Consider the following 21915-nt stretch of genomic DNA (forward strand, 5'->3'; position numbering starts at 1 on the left):
ACCCTTGCCGTACGAGATGTACCATAACCTCTGGAGGGGACGTCAGTGATAGTCTCAGAGTATAGATCTTCCTCCTCTTCTTCCAGTATGTCTGACAGATCAGACCGACTGCTCTCCCCATTATACTCTGGGGGAGGGTCTATAAGACCACCAGCATATACCTGATAGAGTACAAAAGAAACAACAATTTCAACAGGTTTCTGAGACTCTAGGTCAGGGGTGTCCATTCCAGGAGGGCCAACTTAATGTAGAGTTTAATTCCAACTGCTCCAACTTGCTCCAACAGGAAGTTTCAAGTAATTCCAAACACCTTGATGAGCCATTTCAGGTGTGTTTAATTAGGGTTGGAACTTTGCAGGGCAATGGCCCTCCAGGAGCAGAACTGGACACCAGTGCACTAGCACAACACATAATGTTACACATCAGTTCACATCAGAGTAATAACACGCACAGTTCATGCATCAAAGGGTGTTTCTCTGATGGAACAAATTTGTATATCAAGATTAGCTCTGAAAGAAAGATATTCAAAAAGAATGCAGTGTAAAATGATCTTAATTGCACAGGTACACATATGGTCTCCTGATTTGGTTTGGAAACTGACCTTCATACGAGGTTGAGGTACAGGCCGTAGGAACTCCTCCATGGACACAAGCCTGGTGTTTTCTCTGTCCTCCTCAGGCTCGGACTCAAAAGGCGATGGATTGGGAGGCCTCAGTGGGTGCATATCTGGGATATTAAGAGGGTCCTTTCCTGGGATGTTAACCTTGGGGCATGTGTAAATTGGTGGCGGTGTATGAAGTTTGGCAGGTGGATCCTCCAGGAATTCGGAGAGGGAGGCAACAGGACGTTGGACTCCTGGGCTGTCTGTCTCTCTGCTGGGGTAAAGCGCTGTAGGGGCCACACTGGACTGCACTTGCACTGATGCAGGTACACCAACAGGTACAGGAATGGTGGCAGATGTTGGCACAACCACAGGACCTGGCACAGTCGTGGGCACTGGCATGTGTACTGGTGTGTTCAAGGGAGCAGGTACAGCCATGGACGTTGGTGTGGCAACAGGCACAGGCACGACCACAGCCGCAGGTGTGACCATGGGTGCAGATACACTCACCTGTTGATGGATAACACTTTTACAACTCAAACTGATATAATACTCATTCCCAACCCTAAAGAGAAACGTTACATCCAATATCTCTGCACACAGACAATATATATAAACTGAAACAGTTCTACATCATACTCTACATGAAATTTGCGTTAATGTGTAATGGAGGCAAGCGCGAAGCATGTTGAGTAGGACTAGTTACATTTGGTGCCGTGACCCGTATGGGTGTGAGGTTTAGGAGGGTGAGTGCAACAGAGCAAAGCTAGTAAGAGTGGTGTGTGTAAAACTCACTCCCCTGGCCTCAAAAGGCATGTTAGTGATTGACTCTAGAGGCTGCGGTCTTTAGTGTCTTTGTTTGCAAGCCTGCCTCCCATGCCGGAGACGCCAGTTCAAATCCCACTCGGAGCGGGTCGAGTGGAACCAGTTGCATTTGGTGCCGAAACCCAGATGGGAGTAAGGTTTAGAGGGGTTAGTGTAATGGAGGCAATCTAGTAAAAGCTGTGAGGGTAAAACTCGGCCTCTAGAAGTGTGCTTATGACTGATACTTGAAGCTGCAGCCTTTAGTGTCTTTGTTTACAAGCCTGCCTCCCATGCCTGAGACACCAGTTCAAATCCCGCTCGGAGCGGGTCGAGTGGAACCAGTTACATTTGGTGCTGAGACCCGGATGGGAGTAAGGTTTAGAGGGTTAGTGTAATGGAGGCAATCTAGTGAGAGCTGTGAGTGTAAAACTTGGCCTCTAGAGTTGTGCTTATAACTGAAACTAGAGGCTGTGGTCTTTAGCGTACTTGTTAGTGTGCCTGCCTGCCATGCCGGAGAGACCCGTTCGAATCGAAATAGAAGTGGGTCGAGTAAGACCAAATGCAGTGGCTAAAGCTTAGATCAGGGCTTCAAAAAGTTACTGGTCTTAACCAAAAATCAGATCTGAAAAAAGTAGAATGTCCTGGCTATTTTCCAAACAAGAAAATGAACTGAGGGGAATATATTACATGGTTTATAAAACTTAAGTCTTACTTCCTCTGTAGTTCTCAAACCTCTTTTGAGTTTGACTATTTATAAATAGGGCATGAGAAGACACCCCAGAGTTACAGTCTAAAATGGTCTGTTCATTATGCAACACTACTGTTTATTTTTATGATAAATTTGGTGTTCCTTTTTATCAATTTTGGATCTCGACAGCATACATGCACATCTTTTTCTGTGTTCCACAGAATAAAAAACACATATGTTTACACTTTTTTTGGGCTCTAAGTGTTTGGCAAAAGACTACTTGCACAGAGCAGTGACTAAAACTGTAGACAAGATGACATTTAGTTGAGACCCACCGTTGAGTTAGTATGCGAGGCACATAGTGACAATGCTTCTTGTGCTGCCATTGTAGTCGTCAGTGTTGTAGTTGATGTTGGGTTTGCCCAGGCTTCTACATAGGACGCAGGAGAAGGAGGCACCTCACGAGTGACTGTTTTGGGAGTGTTGACATAAACTCCCCGAACAGGACCAATGGTGTGCTCGTCTAGTGTAGCAGCGTGTGGCAGAATGGGCATTTTGGCAGCAGAGAGAGAAGTGGCACAAACAGCAGGGTCTGTATTGGCACTGGCCATGAGGACACTGGTGGTAGCTGGCAAAGACTGGCATTGAGGCAATGAGGCACCGGACATGATGGCAGGCAATTTGGCGGGCACATTCACCGACAATGAGTCCACCGACTCGCCAAAAGCTGACATGGTTCGGACGGTGAGCTCATGGGCCGCCTGTAACGTCTGGATCTGAGATGGACCAATCAGAACGCTGCCTGCTGTGGGAGACGACACCTCTAATACCTGAAGACAGAAGCAAAAGTTAAGTCATGATGAACACTGAAATTAATTTGTGAATTTAAATTTGAGAAACATCAAGATTTAAGCTCTGCTCACTCCGGACATTCATGAAGGGCACACTATTAAAGTCCCCCTGACGTCAATCATTTTATCCCTAAAAACTCATCTTTGATCACCAAAATGAAATATTTTTTTTGTATTGATTTTGCCTTGATTTTTTTTTCATGCCTTAAAATAGCTTGAATATAACTCTACACCCCTGCCTCATTTAGTATACGCAGTTCTATGAATGTGAAAATTAGCCCAGCCTCCACTCACTCACAGCAACTCAGAGATCTACTTGTTGACAAACACTCATTGATCTGATTGGTTACAGGGTAGTTTGTGACGTCAGAAACACCAGCGATTTCAAACCGCGCTTTTGAGACTGTTCACTACCGTGTTAAGGAGGACCTTAAACTACTGAAGAAGGAACATATATGATGAGCACTTAAAGATTCCCCTTAACCATTATATGGGTATTTCATATGTTTTTTGTTTTAGAATTTTAGTTTTATAAAGAATATCATACAATTTATCATTCATCTAGTTTCAAACACTACCGCAAACATTTAGATCCTAAGCATAAATATAAATGTATATATATATATTATATATATATATATATATATATACACACTCACTGTATATGTGTAAACTAAATTTACATTTACGCTTAGCCTGTTTTATACACATTTTTAATTGCTTTTTATATTATCTAAAATATTATTTATACAGTATTGTTATACAGTATATAAATATAAAGTGGACTTATTCTCAGATGACTTTTTGTTATTTTGTTAAGATTATGCATATTGGTGGTCACAGTCATTCACCTTCTTCTTGTCAGCATAGATTGTGTAGCCAGTGACTCGGACACCATTGGACGTCCCGGCAGCATCTATAGTAACGGGCAGCCAGCTGATTTGAGCTATTCCCGGAGACGGGCCCTGCTCCAACTGCACATCCAGAGGAGCATCAGGAGGACCTAGGGACAAAGCAAAGGGTCAAAGGTCACACACAGAAATGTTGAAGTTAACACAAAATAAAAATGGACTCTTTCTTAATACATGTTGTTCCCGGTCTTATTGTGAGCGTTTCATCAGTGATTGGCATTTCAATGCAGTTTTTCTTTTAGCTAATGTCTCCAACCACTCTTAGGCCTCGTTCACACTGCAGGGGCTTATGCTCATTGCTCAATTTAAATTTTTTGCAAAAATCCGATTCTTTTGCAAGGCCGTTCACATTTCCAATTAAATGCTACCTTTTGTGATCTCCTGTGTGAACGTGAAAGTGAAATGACCTAAAAGTGACCCGCATGCGCAGAAGAGTACTCACCGGTCAACGACGTCACCTGTTGTTTGCGGAAGTAGCTAAACATGGCCTGAATAGAGCTGTCGCCCCAAATATTAATTAAATCAGAAACCTTGCTTCCCTTCCATTGACTGGTCTCAGCATCGTCCGAAATAGTTGCTGTTTATCTTCTCATTCCCGCCTACTTCAATGCAGAATTATGACATTTGTCGCATATCAATGACGTGCAGGTCGGATACATGTGACCTGGCCGTTCAGATTGAAGTCGCATTCCAAAAGATCGGATACATATCGGATTTGGACCACATACCCAAGTGGCCTGGGTCGCATTTGAAAAGTTCGTATCTGTGTCGTTCAGACTGTCATGAAAAGATCAGATACAGGTCGCATAGGTGCAAAAAAATTGGAATTGGGTCGTTTCAGCCTGCAGTGTGAACGTAGCCTTATTTTTTAAACTCTTTAGTTTATGCCAATCCATTATGCAGTTTATATTATGAATTACATCCTGATATATTCTGAAATGCAACAAAATAGCTAGAAGCATTCCATATACTTCATATACTAGTAAAGTAGGAAGTCAACCAAAATGCCTATAACCACCGCTTGTCAAATAATGTGGTGATAATATTAACATATAGCATATAAGTCTTGACGCTTATTATGCTGCTTGAATTCCAACAAGTGCATACACATAAGGTCAATTACGTGCACTTAAAAAAGCACTGGTTAATATAAGGTAACTACATGGGTTTGGGTTAGGTTCAGGGTCAAATACATACTACATAATATGTACATGTGGAACTGGACTGTAAAATAAAGTATTACCAAATTTGCTCCTGAATATTAAGTCACCATGAAATTCTTCCATTTTTCTAATGGAATACTGCAGTGTTTATTATTATAAATTATTTATCTGTGCACATCATTTTAAATTGTGAATTGCAAACTAACTTCCCTCCCTTTTGCAGCGACATCTCTTCTCTTCTCTGATGGCGAGGGCAGGACAACCTGTCACTCACATGAGATCCACCAATAGCAAACCACAACCATCCAATCAATTCCCAATAGACAAAATCAAGCCCCGCCCCACATTTTTTCTAGTTTGAATAGCTGTTTCACTTGGATATATGTCACAATAGGGAAGTTTTTATTTTTTATTATACGATCAACTTATATTATTTTAACCATAACTTATGTTTCATGCAGAATTTAACTACAGATTATCTTATAGATTCTCCTCCGACTGCAACTGTCAATTCTAGCCCATTGGCAATGCAAGGTAGACTGCTACTAGCGAAAATGCGCTTTGATACGTTTGCCTGATAACTTGTAGAAGTCTATGGTTAAAGAGCAATTTTTGGTATTTAAAATTGGTAACAAAATACGTATTCTGGTTGAGTACCATATACATAAGGGGCTTTTGCACCGGAGGAACCTTTTCATAGTTTCCTAAAACTATTGGCGGAAGTTCCCGGATTTTGGCGTGTTCGCACCGCAGGAACTAGGAACGATTTTAGTTCTAGGAACTCCACTTGGAGGAACTTATTTAGCTCCTACTTCAGAGCAGGGTCTAAACCAGCATTATAGGAACTATCAGGGACATTACTGTACGCTGATTGGCCGAACGCATGTGAACGTATAACAGGACTGTTAGACAGATCGTAAACGAATGAACATGGAGAATGCGAGCACCGTTTCCTCAGGCTCTGGCTGACGCTGGTTACAACTGGTTACTGGTTTGACCTACATTATGACCCATATTTATTCAAATTTAAAAATTCTGAAAAGTTTTCTGTGTTGGATAGGTTGGTGACAGAAAATCTAATTAGCTCAGAATAAAAACCGTTCCATATTAGGATAGGTGTACCAGTACACATGATGTGTTTGTGTGTGTGTGTGAGAGAGAGAGAGAGAGAGAGAAAGATGGATTAACCATGGTTTTATTATAGGCGTATTGAACATTTAACCAAATAAATATACACTGTTTGTGTGTGGTGTGCTGTCTTTGTCACATCATGGCACACCACACACTGTAGGAGCAAAACGGTTAAATCTAGGATTTTTTGTCCTCATGTTTGTGGTCTATCACATTTTGAAAATCTTATAAGATGTAAAAAATCTTTTAGTGTGTACCCAGCATAATGAACATGGAGAATGAGATGCACTGTATCCTCGGCGCTCTCAACGCCATCAAAATAAAAGTCACAACAATAAGCACGGCTTACATTACTTCAGAGTTCCTACTGGCGATGCAAATGCAACCAGGAAAACCTTCCTAAGGGAACCATTAGTTCTCGGGTAACCACCCTGGTGCTAGTTCTTATAAATAAGGCCCCATCCACACTACTACGTTTTAGTTTAGAAATGGAGACCTTTTGCTACGTTTGCACCTCCCGTCCAGACTAAAACGGCAAAAACGAAGACCTATAACGGAGAAGTTTAGAAACGCTGCCGACCCTGTTTTGAATCTCCGGAGGCCGTTTTAGTGAAGACGGGTCAAAACAGAGGACTTTAGAAACAATGACGCAGAGGCTCACGCTCGGCTCTCTGATTGGGTCATACAACGGAAGAAAACATACAGCAACAGTCTGGACTACCAGTTACGCTAGTGCAAGTAAATTCTGCATTTTACAATGCTATAACTGTACATGCGCCGGAGGCAAGCTATTATTCCAGCGATCTGTGACTCCGTGTGTAGCGGCGGTATGGACCGTACATGGAGCGTCGGTTTTGGGTTAAGCCGGGAAGAACCAGCGTATGGTGGGATAATTTGATCAATGAAGTTGTGGTTCCTGAGGAATGGTGCGAAAACTTTCAAATGTCCAGATTGGCACTTATCAACCTCAGCGAAATCTGAGGAACAGTCAATCTGTTTACACCGGCACACGCATGCCCAGTGTAGGTGAATGGTGACGTGATTCGCGTTTTCAGTCGTTTTAATGTGAACGGAGATCAATTAAATATAATATGCAGCTAAAACGCTGGTGTGGACGGAGATCATATAAGTTTTAATTCTCCGTTTCTAAACTAAAACGCAGTAGTGTGAATGGGGCCTAAGTTCCTAGAACTACCCGGTGTTAAAGCCCTTATACACTAGTTTCCAGTCTCATCTTTGCATCTCACCTGCAGTCAGAGTTGTGAAAGAGGTCACTGCGGTTTTGCGTTCTCGGCACTCCGGCGGTAGTTCCCAGGCTGTGCGGTGTGGCCTGGCCTCCACTTTAACGCTGTAATTCAGGTTGGGTGTGAGGTTACTGAGGCACAGTGAATAGCATCCCGCCTTAACCAGCTCGCACTCTTCGTCATTCAAAGACACAATGTGCACGTAGTTACTGTTGCTAGGTAGCCAGGTCAGGCTGGCCGAGGTAGCCGTTACACGTTCGACGCGCAGGTGAATCGGCGCCACGCACACATCCCGCCCAACGAGGATACTGCAACGCAGCTGGTCCGAGTTCCCGCGCTCCGTCAGACTCTGCACTGCAATCCGATATGCTTTCTGTGCTAAATCCAGCTTCTCCAGAACGGCCTTCGTTTGGGTACCATATGGCACGCTGATCCGCAACTCGTGGTCCACGTAGACATTATAGCTAAACACTGAACCCCAGCCGGACGGGACTAGCGGAGACTCCCAGCCAATGATGATACTCTTAGCTAGCTGCTTGATTAGTGTTAGCTTGCGGGGGTAAGGCACAGTGTCCACCCCCACATCCTCTAGATCCAAGTCTAAGCCGTTGGTGAGCGGGGCGGCCAGGGCAGGGTTAGTGGGGTTGGCTTTGGCATTGTCAGCGGGAGCTGAGGCTGTCGTGGAGGTCTCCGTCCTCTCGGAGGCGCTGTGGGCGAAACGTAAGTGGTGTTGGTGCAGCCGCTCACTGCCGCTGTGAAAGCTGCTCTCCTGGAAGGAATTATGGGACATATCGCCCGCCTGATGAGGGTGTGAGCTCATGAAGTCGTCGTCCGACACACGCTCCACAAAGTTGGAGGGAACGAGGCCTCTTCTACCGTCCATCAGCTCGCCTAAATGGTTTAACACAATAGTGTTAGTTATAGGTCTGGTAGTGTTGTTGAAGGAAATTTAAAGTGCTAGAACCACAATGCTAGAGTGTATTGAGTAGTTGGTAATGACCTTTTAGTACAAATAGTGTACATACATACATACACACACACACATACACACATACATACATGCATACATACATACATGCACACACATACTTACACACATACATACATAAATGCACACATTCTTACACTCATACACACACACACACACACACACACACACACGCACACACGCACACACGCACACAGACATACACGCACACAGACATACACGCGTACACATACACACCTGCATACAGACACACAAGCACACAGACACATGCACACGAACACACAAATACATACACGCACACAGACATGCACGCACGCATACATACACGCACACGCACACACACACACATACATGCACACACACATACACGCACACACACATACACGCACACAGACACGCACACACATACATACATACACGCACACAGACATGCACGCACTTATACATGCACACAGACATGCACACACATACATGCACCCACACAGACATGCACACACTCATACATACATACATACATACATGCACACATTCTTACACCCACACATACTTACACACACACATACATACACGAACACACACATATATACATATAAGCATTTATGAAAACCTTTTATTATTTATTTAAAAAATATATATAAAAAAAAAAATTAATCAATAAAAAAAGTCTGCTCACGTCTATTTTTCACTAGTCTAGTAAAAAAATATTTCAACAGCTAATGCTAGTCCAAAATATATATATATATATATATTTTAAATCTGAGGTCTGTTTTTTATTCAGTGCATTTACAGCATCTACTGGGAATTTTTAACATTTAATTTGGTCTCATTTATCTCAATTAAATCAATGAATAAACTCACCCTCATAGAAGCCGTCATCATCCATGTCTCCATAGACGTAAATGTACTCTCCCGCTGTGAGGGGCAACTCAACCTCCGGGTTATCATTAGGACCATCATAGGGATTGTAGCTGCATTTCGAAATAAAAACAGGCCTACATTTAAAGTGTGTAATTTGTGCGATGTTTGTGGTAGTTTAGTAAATGCTGAAAGCAGAAATCATTAAATAAGTATAATGGTGTTTACCTGTAACGTGCAATGAAGACCTGGAGTTTAGCTGCTCCTTTACTGATCGAATACGGCGCTGGAGAAACGTCAATATCAAGCTCCTCAACTTCACTAGCAGTGTCAACCTGAAACACGCATACACAAATACTCAATATGAAATTAATTAAATATTAAAAGGATGATTGAAATGTGAAAAATTAATGAATTTGGTATTGTGATTTGGATCCAAAACAAAGTTTACCTCTTCTTCGGCAGGTTAAATCCATTTTAATCTAAACCATTAAATGCAAATAATAGTATGCAACTAACCATACAATTGTGCATAGGTAGGATTATAAAACAAAACAAAAAAACGGATATACTTTTAATTCCCAGATGTTTTGTTGTTGATGTAAAAGGTTGTGTTTCCAATTAAACACTATGGAATATACACTGTATGGACAAAAGGAGTGGGACACCTGACCTATACACCAACAGGGACTGTAATGACATTGCATTCTAACAGTCTTCATACATAGACATTTATATTGAGTTGGCTTTCAGTCTCTACAGCCATATCAGCTGCACTCTTCTGGGAAGGCTTTCCACAATATTTTGGAGTGTTTCTGTGGGAATTTTTGCCCATTCATCCAATAGAGCATTTGTGAGGTCAGGCACTGATTTTGGACAAGATGGATTGGCTCGCAATCTCCGTTCCAGTTCATCTCATACGTGTTTGATCGGGTTGAGGTCAGTACGTCCACGTCAAACTCATCCAGCCATGATTTAATGGACCTTGCTTTGTGCACTGGGGTACAGTCATGCTAGAATAGAAAAGGGCCTTTCTCAAACAGTTCTCACAAAGATAGAAGTATAGCATTGTCCACTATGTCTTGGTATGCTGATGCATTAAGATTTCCCTTCACTGGAAGTAAGGGAGCCCAAACCCTGAAAAACAACCCCACACCATAATCCCCCCTCCACCAAACTTACAGTTGGTACAATGCAGTCATGCAGGTAATTTTATACACCTGTGACAATGCATTTTACACTAATTTACACCTGGTATTAAGGTGTACACCTGGTAATACACCTGGTAATACAACTGGTACTTTTACACCAAATTACACCTGGTATTAAGGCGAGACACTACAGGTGAATAAGGTAATTTTTTTAACTAGCACATATCACCATGAAACTTTCCCAGTTGATTACCTACATTAAGATGAGAAAAAAATGTATTACAAGTTTTTCTGTAATTTTATGTTTAAATGTGCAAATTAGGCATTATCTAATTAAATATGCACTAATTTGCATATATTTTAAAAAACGAAATCTGAATATGGGATAAAGCCCGGTTCCAAAAATTTTTTTTATTGATTTCACATATTAGATGGGAAAAGAATTACAGAGGGATTTATGGATATCTACTTTTGTTATCCTGTAAATCAGAATATACTGTCAATAGCCTTAAAAAAATTTTTTTTGAATAAAATGTTATATAAATCAGGCTAGGAATAATATATTTACAAATCCCTCTGTAAATGTCTTCATAATATAACTAGGTACAAGACTGGAAAGTTTGGTGCATATACGTATAGGTGTTACTGAAGTGGAGATTTCGGACTTGGAGTATGAGAGAAAAGTCATTTTGAGAAAACGGGCTTTAAAGATTTAATATTGTAAAATTAGATTGTGCATTTAGAGTTAAATCCGGCCTTCACTTTCACAATTGGCTGCTGATAAAAAGGAAATGACCATATTTGGATCCGGCTGTATTGTACACGAGAGAGAGAGCTTTCTAACGGTGTGTGATGACAGGGTGCAGATCGCGATCGCGGAGCAGAGGGATGATTTATAACGCCAACTTATGATGAATTTATGAGACATCTACAGACGCAAACAGACAAAGTATAGTAAAATAAAGACCTAAATGTGTATTTTGGTTTTTTTTCACCACAAGTCTGAAAGAAGACATGTTATTGAAGACAAATATCCCAAAATCTCAAAATTGACCAGTGAAAAAAAAAATGTTTTTGCCTGCCGTGTTTCGCCTTAAGAAGCGTTTTTGTCGATTGGATCACAGGTGGACCAGGCTAAATACAGGTTGTAAACAGGGTCTAAAACGTTTTGAGCTTGTCCACTTTCACTTCCAGAGGTAGTTTAAAACACATTGGACCGGATTGCTTTCGTGGTGTAGACCCTCATGTAGTCGAATGTGTTCGAACAGCCACAAAACACTGTCTTCTCTCCGCCTACTGACCTAATGTACACACCATGGGAAGCGCATTAGCCAGACGGGATTTAAACTTTGTCGGCTGGAGACCCAAGTTTGGTTTGAAGAGGAAAAACGTACCAAACACAATGTTCTCTCTCCATTCCTGATTTCTAACATACACTCATAGTGTTCGGCTGGTCTTGTGGCTGTCAGAGCAGAAACTGAAGCTAAATTCCACAAGCTTATTTCATCCATTAGATTGAAAGATCTGAAAAAGCCCAACATTTACCCGTCCATAGACCCTCCCCCCGAAAAAATCAGGACAGAAGTGGTTGAAAGTGGACAGAAGAGACGGATTAAAACACCAGGAGTAAACGTGAATGTGTCTCCCTCGTCTACCTGTGATCCGATCGAGCAAAACGCATCTTAATAGCAGGTGTAAACAGGGCCTGATTGAAACACCTGAATTCAAGAATTAAAAGGTGAGTGCCAAAACTTTTGTGTATCTAAGATGTCAGGATGGACAAATTGCATAACACCCACATCCTCAAAAAACCATGAGCAAAACTCCAAAAGTCAATTTAACTAAATTACTTAAAAATATGCATACATTGCACTTATTTACTTATGCATGTAACCACTGGAAAATACCAGCATCTACATGTAGAACGTTTATTAGCAAATAATAATGATAACAACAGGTCTTTCCCTCAGTAAACTTGCAGAGTCAGCAGCTGAAATCATCTACGTATAGTGATTCTGTGAGTATGAAGTAAATTGACCCATGCATGCAGTATTTATAGCTCAAGGGTAAAACCTTTTATGGATAACCACTTACAACTACTACAACCTTCATAACAGCGTCTGACCCAGGCCAGTTTTTAAACTTCACAGCTAAACATCAAACAAAAGCTTGAAGGTACACTCAACCCTGCCATTCATGAATTTAAATCCAGAAAGAATCCAACAAATGATCTGCATTCTAGATAATTCTGCAGAAAAAAGTGGAGTGAAAGAAATGACTCTAATGTGTCTAAGTTTGTAACCTTTTTACAACAAGTCCCAGTTTATTCCGACCCAGTGTAAAGATATGAACTTGTTAGCAGTGTTATTTTAGTATCATCAAATAGCATTTATTAATATTTAGATTTTTTTTTACATTTTCAAACATTTTTTATTTATTTTGATTGAATTATATTTTAATTTTAAGGTTTAAATATTTATTAATCATATTTATTATAAATATTTAATAAATATGTCTATTTAGTTTTTATTCATTTTATTTAAATAACATGGGCAACTAACTGAAATAAAATAAATTTAACTTAAAGGGTTAGTTCACCCAAAAATGAAAATGATGTCATTAATGACTCCCCCTCATGTCGCTCCAAGCCCGTAAGACCTCCGTTCATCTTCAGAACACAGTTTAAGATATTTTAGATTTAGTCCGAGAGCTTTCTGTCCCTCCATTGAAAATGTATGTACGGTATACTGTCCTTGTCCAGAAAGGAAATAAAGACATCATCAAAGTAGTCCATGTGACATCAGTGGGTTAGTTAGAATGTTTTGAAGCATCGGAAATACATTTTGGTCCAAAAATAACAAAAACTACGACTTTATTCAGCATTGTATTGTCTTCCGGTTCTGTTGGGGATCCGCGTTCACGAGTCTGCAGTGACGCTGATGACGTAAGACGATGCTGACGTGTATCTGGTGCGTCCGTGTATTCGGGTTCAAATAAATATGGCTGGACAAAAAAATGCAAGTCTTCCTCTGTGTGGAAATCTTAGACATGTTTGTGAAGATTGTTTTGTTTCCAGCGTGCGTCTCCCTCAGACTGTAAACGAAGCTCGGGCGCACCAGACACACGTCAGCAGCGTCACTGAACGCGGATCCACAACAGAACCGGAAGACAATACAATGCTGAATAAAGTCGTAGTTTTGGTTATTTTTGGACCAAAATGTATGCTTCAAAACATTCTAACTAACCCACTGATGTCACATGGACTACTTTGATGATGTCTTTATTTCCTTTCTGGACAAGGACAGTATACCGTACATACATTTTCAATGGAGGGACAGAAAGCTCTCGGACTAAATCTAAAATATCTTAAACTGTGTTCTGAAGATGAACGGAGGTCTTACGGGCTTGGAGCGACATGAGGGTGAGTCATTAATGTTTTCATTTTTGGGTGAACTAACCCTTTAAGTTAACAATTTATTTAACAGAGCCACCAGGCACTGTTTTATGCAAATGAGCGGCCGAAATGCATTAAAGAATTTTCTGTTAGAACGGTGTCGTGTAAGTTAATAACTAATGATCGTTGCGATGGAAGTGAATCAATCAAAAATAACTTTAGCTGGACAATAACTTTATTCTAGAGCTGCTGTAAAGCCAAAACAATCTCTGTTACTCTAATTTCCAATTATCACTCTAAAGCTGCTTTGAAACGGCCCATATTGTTAAAAGCGCTATATAAAGGGGTGGCGGTGGCACAGTGGATAAGACACATGCCTTTGGTGTGAGAGACCCGGGTTCGAATCCACTGTGAGACACCAATGTGTCCCTGAGCAAGACACTTAACCCCTAGTTGCTCCAGAGGCGTGCGACCCCTGACATATATAGCAATTGTAAGTCGCTTTGGATAGAAGCGTCAGCTAAATGAATAAATGTAAATGTAAATGAAGGTGACTTGACTTGACTTTAATTCAATTTCTATAAATTCTTCATGCTAGTTTCAGTTGTGTGTGTAGTGGTGTAGTTTTTCTCACCTCATGTGTAGGGCTGGCCTTTCGGGGGCTGGCCGGGCGAGAGCCAGTGGATCTGGGCGAGAGGTGCGTGGTCTCAGATCTGGGGCTGGACGTGGAGCCGGACTTTACACTGATGACGGGCAGCTCTCGATGTTTGGTGGTCGGTGAGCGCTCGGGACGGGACAGTTCAGCCGCGTGTGGAGTGGAGACCGTCCGCAAGACGCCAGCCACATCTAACAGAGACAGAGAGCATGCAATGAGCGTAGGGAAATACAACCAGTATGACTGACTTTCTTCAATGGAGCACATACGAGCAGGGCCTAAAACTAACTTCTTCCCACACCTGCCAATGGCCGGTGACTTAAGAAAATTATTTTAAAAAAGTAAATATTTCTTACTAGCCATGAAGCTGTTTTTTCACAAACAGACAGTTATGATAACAAAATTTTCAGGTACAGAAATGTAATGAAGTAATCAAATGTAAAATACCGCATACTCTTCACTGTACTAAACTAAACAAAGATTAATCCTTATTAAAGTTACAAAAGTTATTCAGTCAAGAACAGCGAGTGAATTTTGTCTTTGTCTATTGTTTGATTAATGTAATTATAGAGACGGCAGAAGGAATTTTAGGCTGGTGTCACTTAAAGAAACACGGATCCAATATACTAATACAATATGCTTTGTCTCTCTACTGTCTATGTTCACTTAACACATAATAACTGACTATGTTTAGGAGGATCTTCAAGCGACAAGAATAGTTTAATTCAGTGCTTGTGTGCTGTCTGAGATTCAAATTTCTGGGCATGCACTTTGGATGTTTGTGCACAGAAAACTTACACATAGCGAGTAATGAATCAAGTTCTCTTTCACGTCTTGTTGCACTTGAGTATTTCAATTGGCAAGGCTTAAACTTAGGCTACTGGCCTGTTAACTGTGCCAAAGCGTTGTTCATGTTTTTACAACATTGCATTGCTAGAATTAATGACAATATTACCGGCCAACAGGCGATTGACACATTTTCATTACTCGCATTAGGCACTTGGCGTTCATTTTTAGGCCCTGCATACAAGCTATGTTCTTAAACAATAGTTAGATAAACATTTATATGCATGTCTACACATAATGCTTTGAGAGTTTACAAGCATGTGTTTATGTCTCTGTCTGATTTATCTGTGTGTATTGGTGACTCTAGTCACCCTGTGATCTACATGCCGGTCGTAGTACACATCCTTCCCCTCGTCCCTCTGCTTACATTTATTCATCGCTGTATGCTTTAAAATGAATGGCAATCTGAGCCATTCAGCCATTTCACTGAGCATTTCCATCAGCAACTTTAAAAAGACTTTCTTATATTGAAGTGGATTAATGAGAATGAGGCAAATAAAAACACAAAAGTGCATGATAACATGTAAACATGCTGTTAGAGTTGCATGATAAACATAATAATGCATCCACATATACAGTAGAAGATTAGGACTATGTTGGGATTCAGAATGGAGTACTTACAGCAGATTGTGCAGTACATACTGCATATAGTACTATTTTTAAAGACCCCCAGTGGAGAAAATCAAGTTTTAATGTTGTTTATATGTCTATGTGGTGTTTTTAATATGCTTTAAGAAAAACCATGTGTAAATTTATAAGTCAACACTATTGCTGAGTATTTTCTGCAGTGAACCAAAGACGCTCCTGTTTCCTTCATTCACAAACATGTGGCCAATCCTGTCACAGGCTATTCCTATCATTGAGCACAAGAACACCTTTAAGAGGGGACAGGATAAATTGGGGACATATAGCGGGTGAATTATGTAGGCTATATGATGTATATTACGATGTTATGATAAACTATATGCCTTTCTCCACTGACTTTCTATGATGTTCAAAGCAAAGAAGATTTTTAGAAGGCAGACTGAGATGACGAACATGAACATGGTTTGTGTAACATTAGCAGCACATAATTAGCTTTTTGATATCGTAGTCAAACAAAAAGCTGATTATATCAGTAACCGTTATGAGTCCGACGTTGTGGAGAACAATACATAAAACGCATTACCATTCTGATACACGGACTTGTAGACGAGACTGTATGATTCACTATTCTTCTTCTGAATCAGTTTCTGCTTCAAACATATATGACTGAATTAAACCTATATTTCCACTTGCCATTGTGTAGCCTTTACTACAATAAAGTTGAGCGAGTGGATCAGGTAATCCAAGCTGGGGTGAGTGAGTGGAGGCGGGGGCTAATTTGCATATTCATGGGCAGGTATACAAAATGATGCAAGGGTGTAGAGTTACAATCAAGCTATTTTAGGGCATGACGAAATTATTTTCATAGCAAAAAACTATAAAAGATGAGTTTTAATTATTGACTGCAGGGGGACTTTAAAACAAGTACATGAAGCAGTCTGCCATTTCATGCAATAGTATGCCATACTTTTGCCACATGACCTCACTAGATTGCACGCTTAATTTAGTAAGTGTCCAATTATCAACATAGTACAAGTACTATGGTAGTATACCATTCTGAACATAGTCAAGCAGCAGCTGTCAGGGAGAAAAGATCACGATAGTGAATTCTGATTGGTCCATCAGAATAAAGCAGCCAATCAAATCCTCACAAAGCTAAGAGGCATGCAATGTCCTACCAATTATGTAAGTGATCATTTTCAAATGACAAATACCGATACAAACCTCACATTAACCAGGTGAGAGCTGCAAACAGTACCATCGTCAATACACAGAATGTGTACAACATCACATAGAGGATTATTTTATGGTTCAGGATAGGGGTGGGCGGTATGATCGACTTGTTTCTGAGGTTATATATTTTCATATCGCCCAGCTCTAGCTCAGGACAGATCGTATTACAAATTCATCATGAATGTGACCACTTCTGCCCACGGTCACAGTCCATGTATTATTCATGCGGCGTCTTCCATTCAAGACAAACACAGCCTAGAATGAAACCAAGTTAAATAGTACCAGGCTCAGAGGCGTCACAGAGGGCTTCATTACCCTCCAAACTCCAGAATGCGATGTCTTCCCAAGAAGAATTTGTGCCTGGAAAAAGATGGGATAATGCAGATGGAATCCACTTATGGATCTCTCGGATACACATACAGTACTTGCGCTGCGTTTCAAAACCTAGTGAGCTGCTGACCTAGACAGCTTTATAAAGCATCATAGGTGTGATCTTGACACAAAAGCTGCTTTAAAAGGTAGGCAGCAGCGATACAACGATAAGTTTTGGCCTAATTCTATGGCAACATACTGTAGTGTGTAGGCAAACCCAGAATGCATTATGATAGAAAATTGAATTGAAAAGAACTTGAGCAAAAATGGATGCATCTCTTGATGGAAATAACATCACAACATTTATTTCCATCAAGAGGTGCATAATTTTTTTGCTCAAGATCTTGTATTGCCATTGCAGGAGAGTTCTGCACTGGGTAAAGTCTCCTCCAGCACATCCCCAAGGACTTTCAATGAATTTAAGCTCTAGACTTAAATTGGACCTGGATTCTTCATGCTCCTCCCAACCATTCTATCAACATTTGAGCCCGATGAATCTTGGCTTTGTCAGACAGTGTGTCTTCCTACATGGTTGTTTAAGACATGAAAAGCTACACACTCCATCAGTTAGGGTTAGAAGAACTGTTGCCAAACATATAACAAGCTAGAAAGATTATAATCACTGCAATAATGATCCAATCATACACTCGTAAGCATTTTTTTTGGCTGGGCTGACCATTCAGAAGTTCGGGTTGGTAAAATTGTTTAAATTTTTGGCAAATAGGACCATGCACACGGCCATATTGTGTCATCAGCCCATTTTACGGCACGGTTTCTCGCTATTGATTGAGCATTGTAGCATTAGCAAAAAGTTTCTGTATATTTTTTATTTTTGCAAAGGTCCCTTTAGGAAAGTGGTCTCAAACTCAATTGCTGTATGGCCACAGCTCTGCACAGTTTTGCTCCAACCTTAATCAAACACACCTGATCCAGCTAATCAAGGTCTTCAGGATTACTAGAAACTTCCAAGCATGTGTGAGTTGGAGTCGGTTGGAGCTAAACTGGGGTGTGTTTCCCATACAACGAAGTAACTCGACGCTTAACTACCATAGTACGTTGCATCGTTGAATAAATCAGCTAGCTAGTCCTGATTGTTTCCCGAAACCATATTGTCGCAAATTGGTCGTTCAGCCACGTTGGTTAATGATGTCACGCATGTGGTGGAGTAATAACTTCTTTTAATGAATCTGTTGAGATCAAATTAATGCTAGATGTTTTGCTATAAATTACGGACATGACATCTGAGGACTATTTCAAAATTTTCTCATTTATTTTGATCTATTTCCAGATTCAATCATAGGCTCGTTCTTAGATGGTAGAGCGCGTTCGCACATGCACACTCTTCAGAAACAACGGTTTAAATCTCTTGATAAACGAAAAGACGTAAATGACATTTGTATGTATTCTAAATAAAAGATACAGATTGCACTGAAGGTCAGCTTGCTTATTTTGATCAAGACAAGGATTTATTAAGTCCACATGTCAAGCAAACAAGAAACTATGCTTCTAACCGCAGCTCGAGAGCTGAAGTTCAAACCACACAATTTTGCGATGCTGTTTGCGAATGTTCGTTAGAACTATGTTTTCGGGAAACACCGACTCGTTGAACTTTGCTGATAACGACACATGCTTGACGGAACAAAGTTGGCTAACGATGCTTTCGGGAAACGCACCCCTGTGCAGATCTGTGGCCCTCCAGGAATTGAGTTTAAGACCGCTGCTTTAGGGGCTCGGTAAAAACCTGTGGTTATTGAAAGAAAACAAGCTGCCAAAAGGATTAAATCCAATATCTGGTGAGAGATTTATAAGCAAGTTAAATGGCCAGTCATTTTTGACCCGGAACACCAAATTAGGTAAAGGATTTTCAACACAGAACAAGGGTTAAATTAGCATACCAGTCTCACCAGGCAGGCCGATCCCATTGGTCAGCTGGGTCAGACTGGAGCCCGACAGGTCGATCTTTGAGGCCTGAACCCGAAACTTGTCCAGTTCCTGTGACAGCATCCCAAACTGTTCACTCTGACTGCGGCATTTGTCCTCCAGCTCCCTAACTTTTGCCTACACAGGGCCACATTAACATGCACACATTAATTCATAAGATACATAATTATGTTAAACATAACCGTTTGTTTGATGAAGAAATGCAGATGCAAAAAGCAACGAATGATGCACTGCAAAAGTGGGATTAGCCAATCAGAGCACGTGATGATGCAATGAATATCTGACAATCTATTCAGCGTCTATAATTGGGCAAATCTCAAAAATCAAATTATAGCTTGTTCATCTCAATAAACTATGAATATTTATAAGAACTTTCAAGCTATAATTTTTTTGTGGTTTACAAGACATTTTTGTGAACTTTAAGATATTAATCTAAAAAAAAAAATACACAACTATAACTAAATGAATACAAGAAGAGTTTGAAGCTATGAAAATAAAATCATCCAACATGTGATCTCCTTAACAAGACATATGATTTGTGATATTATATAATTACTCGCTGAAGTTTATTACTTGGTGTTTGTGGTGTGTTCAAATCACTAATCACATGCTCTATTTATTTAGGAACATTCAGACTATTCATTTTAATAGTTCTCATATATCTTAATATTTGTGTCAATGAAACCTAAACCCTTTAAAATCATAAAAATCTGGTGTGTAGGTTTTCTAGATAACAATTTTAATGCATCGAGTCACATGATATGTGCACAAAAAAAGCTTAATAAATAAAAGCAACAAGTGCAGTGGAGGCAGAAGGTGAACAGTGGAGGCAAAGGAAAAGGTTAAAGCCAAGTGTAAAATACTAGCGTTTAGTAAAGCATTCAAAAGAGCTTGAGCTTGTGAGACTACGGCGAGCTAGTTTCACTTCCGGCTCTGTGGTTCAGTTTCCTGGCATACTGAACATACAAGGCTCAAAAACACACTCACACACACATTAACTAGCCGACTGTTGTTGAGTCGCTGCTCTCAGCCCTAAAAATAAAGAGTTTCCTGTAAAACTCTCACCTCAAAAGTCTCGTGTCACATTTAAACTTCAGAATTCTCACAATTAACTTTGACACATGGCACAGAAAATACTCTTTGAGAAAAACAAAACAAAAAGCGGAATAGCACCCAACTGAATAGCACCCAACAGTGTTTTTAGCCCTTCCTTCATGTTTAAAACATTTATTTGAGTGCTAAAAACTATAAAGAGATGCTTCTGCCATGCTAAACACACACAAAAACACCTTGTGAACACCTTTAGCCTTGTGTATTTTAAGTAAATTCCAAAACAGATCTCACAAACCACACACACACACACACACACACACACACACACACACACACACACACACACACACACACACACACACACACACACACACACACACACACACACACACACACACAAATTGCATAGACTTCCATGGGTTTTACTTCAGGTTAGTGATATTATCTATGGCCTAACCCAACCTCTACCCATCATAGAAACACTAGATTTGAAGAAAAACATATTTTGGCTGATTCATCAGTCTCTCCAGGATTTCACGGGACTTTTTGAAAAATTTGCTGCGGCAATATTTTTTGCTGTTTTGCAGTGAAAACCCACCAATAATGATGATTCACTTTTAATTAGTGTTAGTGACAGTAAGAGTGCAATTACCTGTAAATACTTGTTTTTTTGGTGCATATTTACTGAAACTGTGGTTCTGGTCCCACATGCACTAGGCAGTGGTGAAACCAGCATAGAAATACTCAAAATTAAGTTTTTCTGAAAATTCAGAATTGTGTTGGACACAAAACCTTTTGTTCTGATCAGTGACACTGATTATAGTACACATTTTAAATGTTATAAATTAGTATTTAATGTTTTTACAATTCCACAATTATATCACTGTCTATTATTAGGGTATCGTCTGTGATTGCATTTAAAAAGTGAATATCCAGTGAAATAATTTTCAAATCTACTAGTGAAATGAGGCATTTAACAGGAGTAGCAAAGTTTAGCCCCAATATACATTAATTTCAGTATTACATAGTAGTTTAATTGTTTCATTAACCTCTAGAAACTTTTTATTTCAACAACTTTTATTACTCAGGTTAACCTTTTTTTTTGCGTAAAAATTGTGGAAAGACGACAAAAATGTGAGCTGCCACAAATTATGCAGAGTTTGCTTGATATTGCATTCAATTCTGCAGACAGTAAAATGTCCTCACTAGTCAGTTGTCATAGTATTTCACTATGTCAGTGAGGAAAATTGGCCCTTACAAGTATAGTTAAACAAGCACACACACACACACACACACACACGCTCCAGAAACTGAACCTAACTTGGCTTTAAACAGACACAAAGGGTTTGGGCCTAATGAATGTTTTGGAGCGGTTCTGGTACCTGCATGCAGTCCAGTGTATTCTGGTTAGCGGCCAAAAAACACAGAGTATAAGAGAGAGAGGAAACA

At 40.1% G+C, this 21915-nt stretch overlaps 1 protein-coding gene across 7 annotated transcripts in view; it reads right to left on the bottom strand.

The window, feature by feature from the left end:
- LOC143738540 (RIMS-binding protein 2-like) overlaps window positions 1–21915 on the bottom strand; it is a 138974-nt gene that overhangs the window by 22470 nt on the left and 94589 nt on the right. For 4 of the 7 annotated variants that reach the window (XM_077230540.1, XM_077230535.1, XM_077230538.1 and 1 more), the window contains exons 13-22: window positions 21849–21869; window positions 19368–19530; window positions 14416–14627; window positions 9465–9571; window positions 9240–9349; window positions 7397–8284; window positions 3796–3947; window positions 2429–2923; window positions 602–1111; window positions 3–161 (exon numbers count right to left, since the gene is read on the bottom strand). In XM_077230540.1, the coding sequence (XP_077086655.1) occupies window positions 3–161; window positions 602–1111; window positions 2429–2923; window positions 3796–3947; window positions 7397–8284; window positions 9240–9349; window positions 9465–9571; window positions 14416–14627; window positions 19368–19530; window positions 21849–21869 (2817 nt within the window). The remainder of the gene's footprint in view (window positions 1–2; window positions 162–601; window positions 1112–2428; window positions 2924–3795; window positions 3948–7396; window positions 8285–9239; window positions 9350–9464; window positions 9572–14415; window positions 14628–19367; window positions 19531–21848; window positions 21870–21915) is intronic. The other 3 variants (XM_077230537.1, XM_077230542.1, XM_077230536.1) reach the window with 2 other exon arrangements.

This window comes from Siphateles boraxobius, unplaced genomic scaffold, assembly GCF_051911475.1.
Source record: "Siphateles boraxobius isolate OS27281-9 unplaced genomic scaffold, OSU_SipBor_1 149, whole genome shotgun sequence".
Classification (NCBI taxonomy): domain Eukaryota; kingdom Metazoa; phylum Chordata; class Actinopteri; order Cypriniformes; family Leuciscidae; genus Siphateles; species Siphateles boraxobius.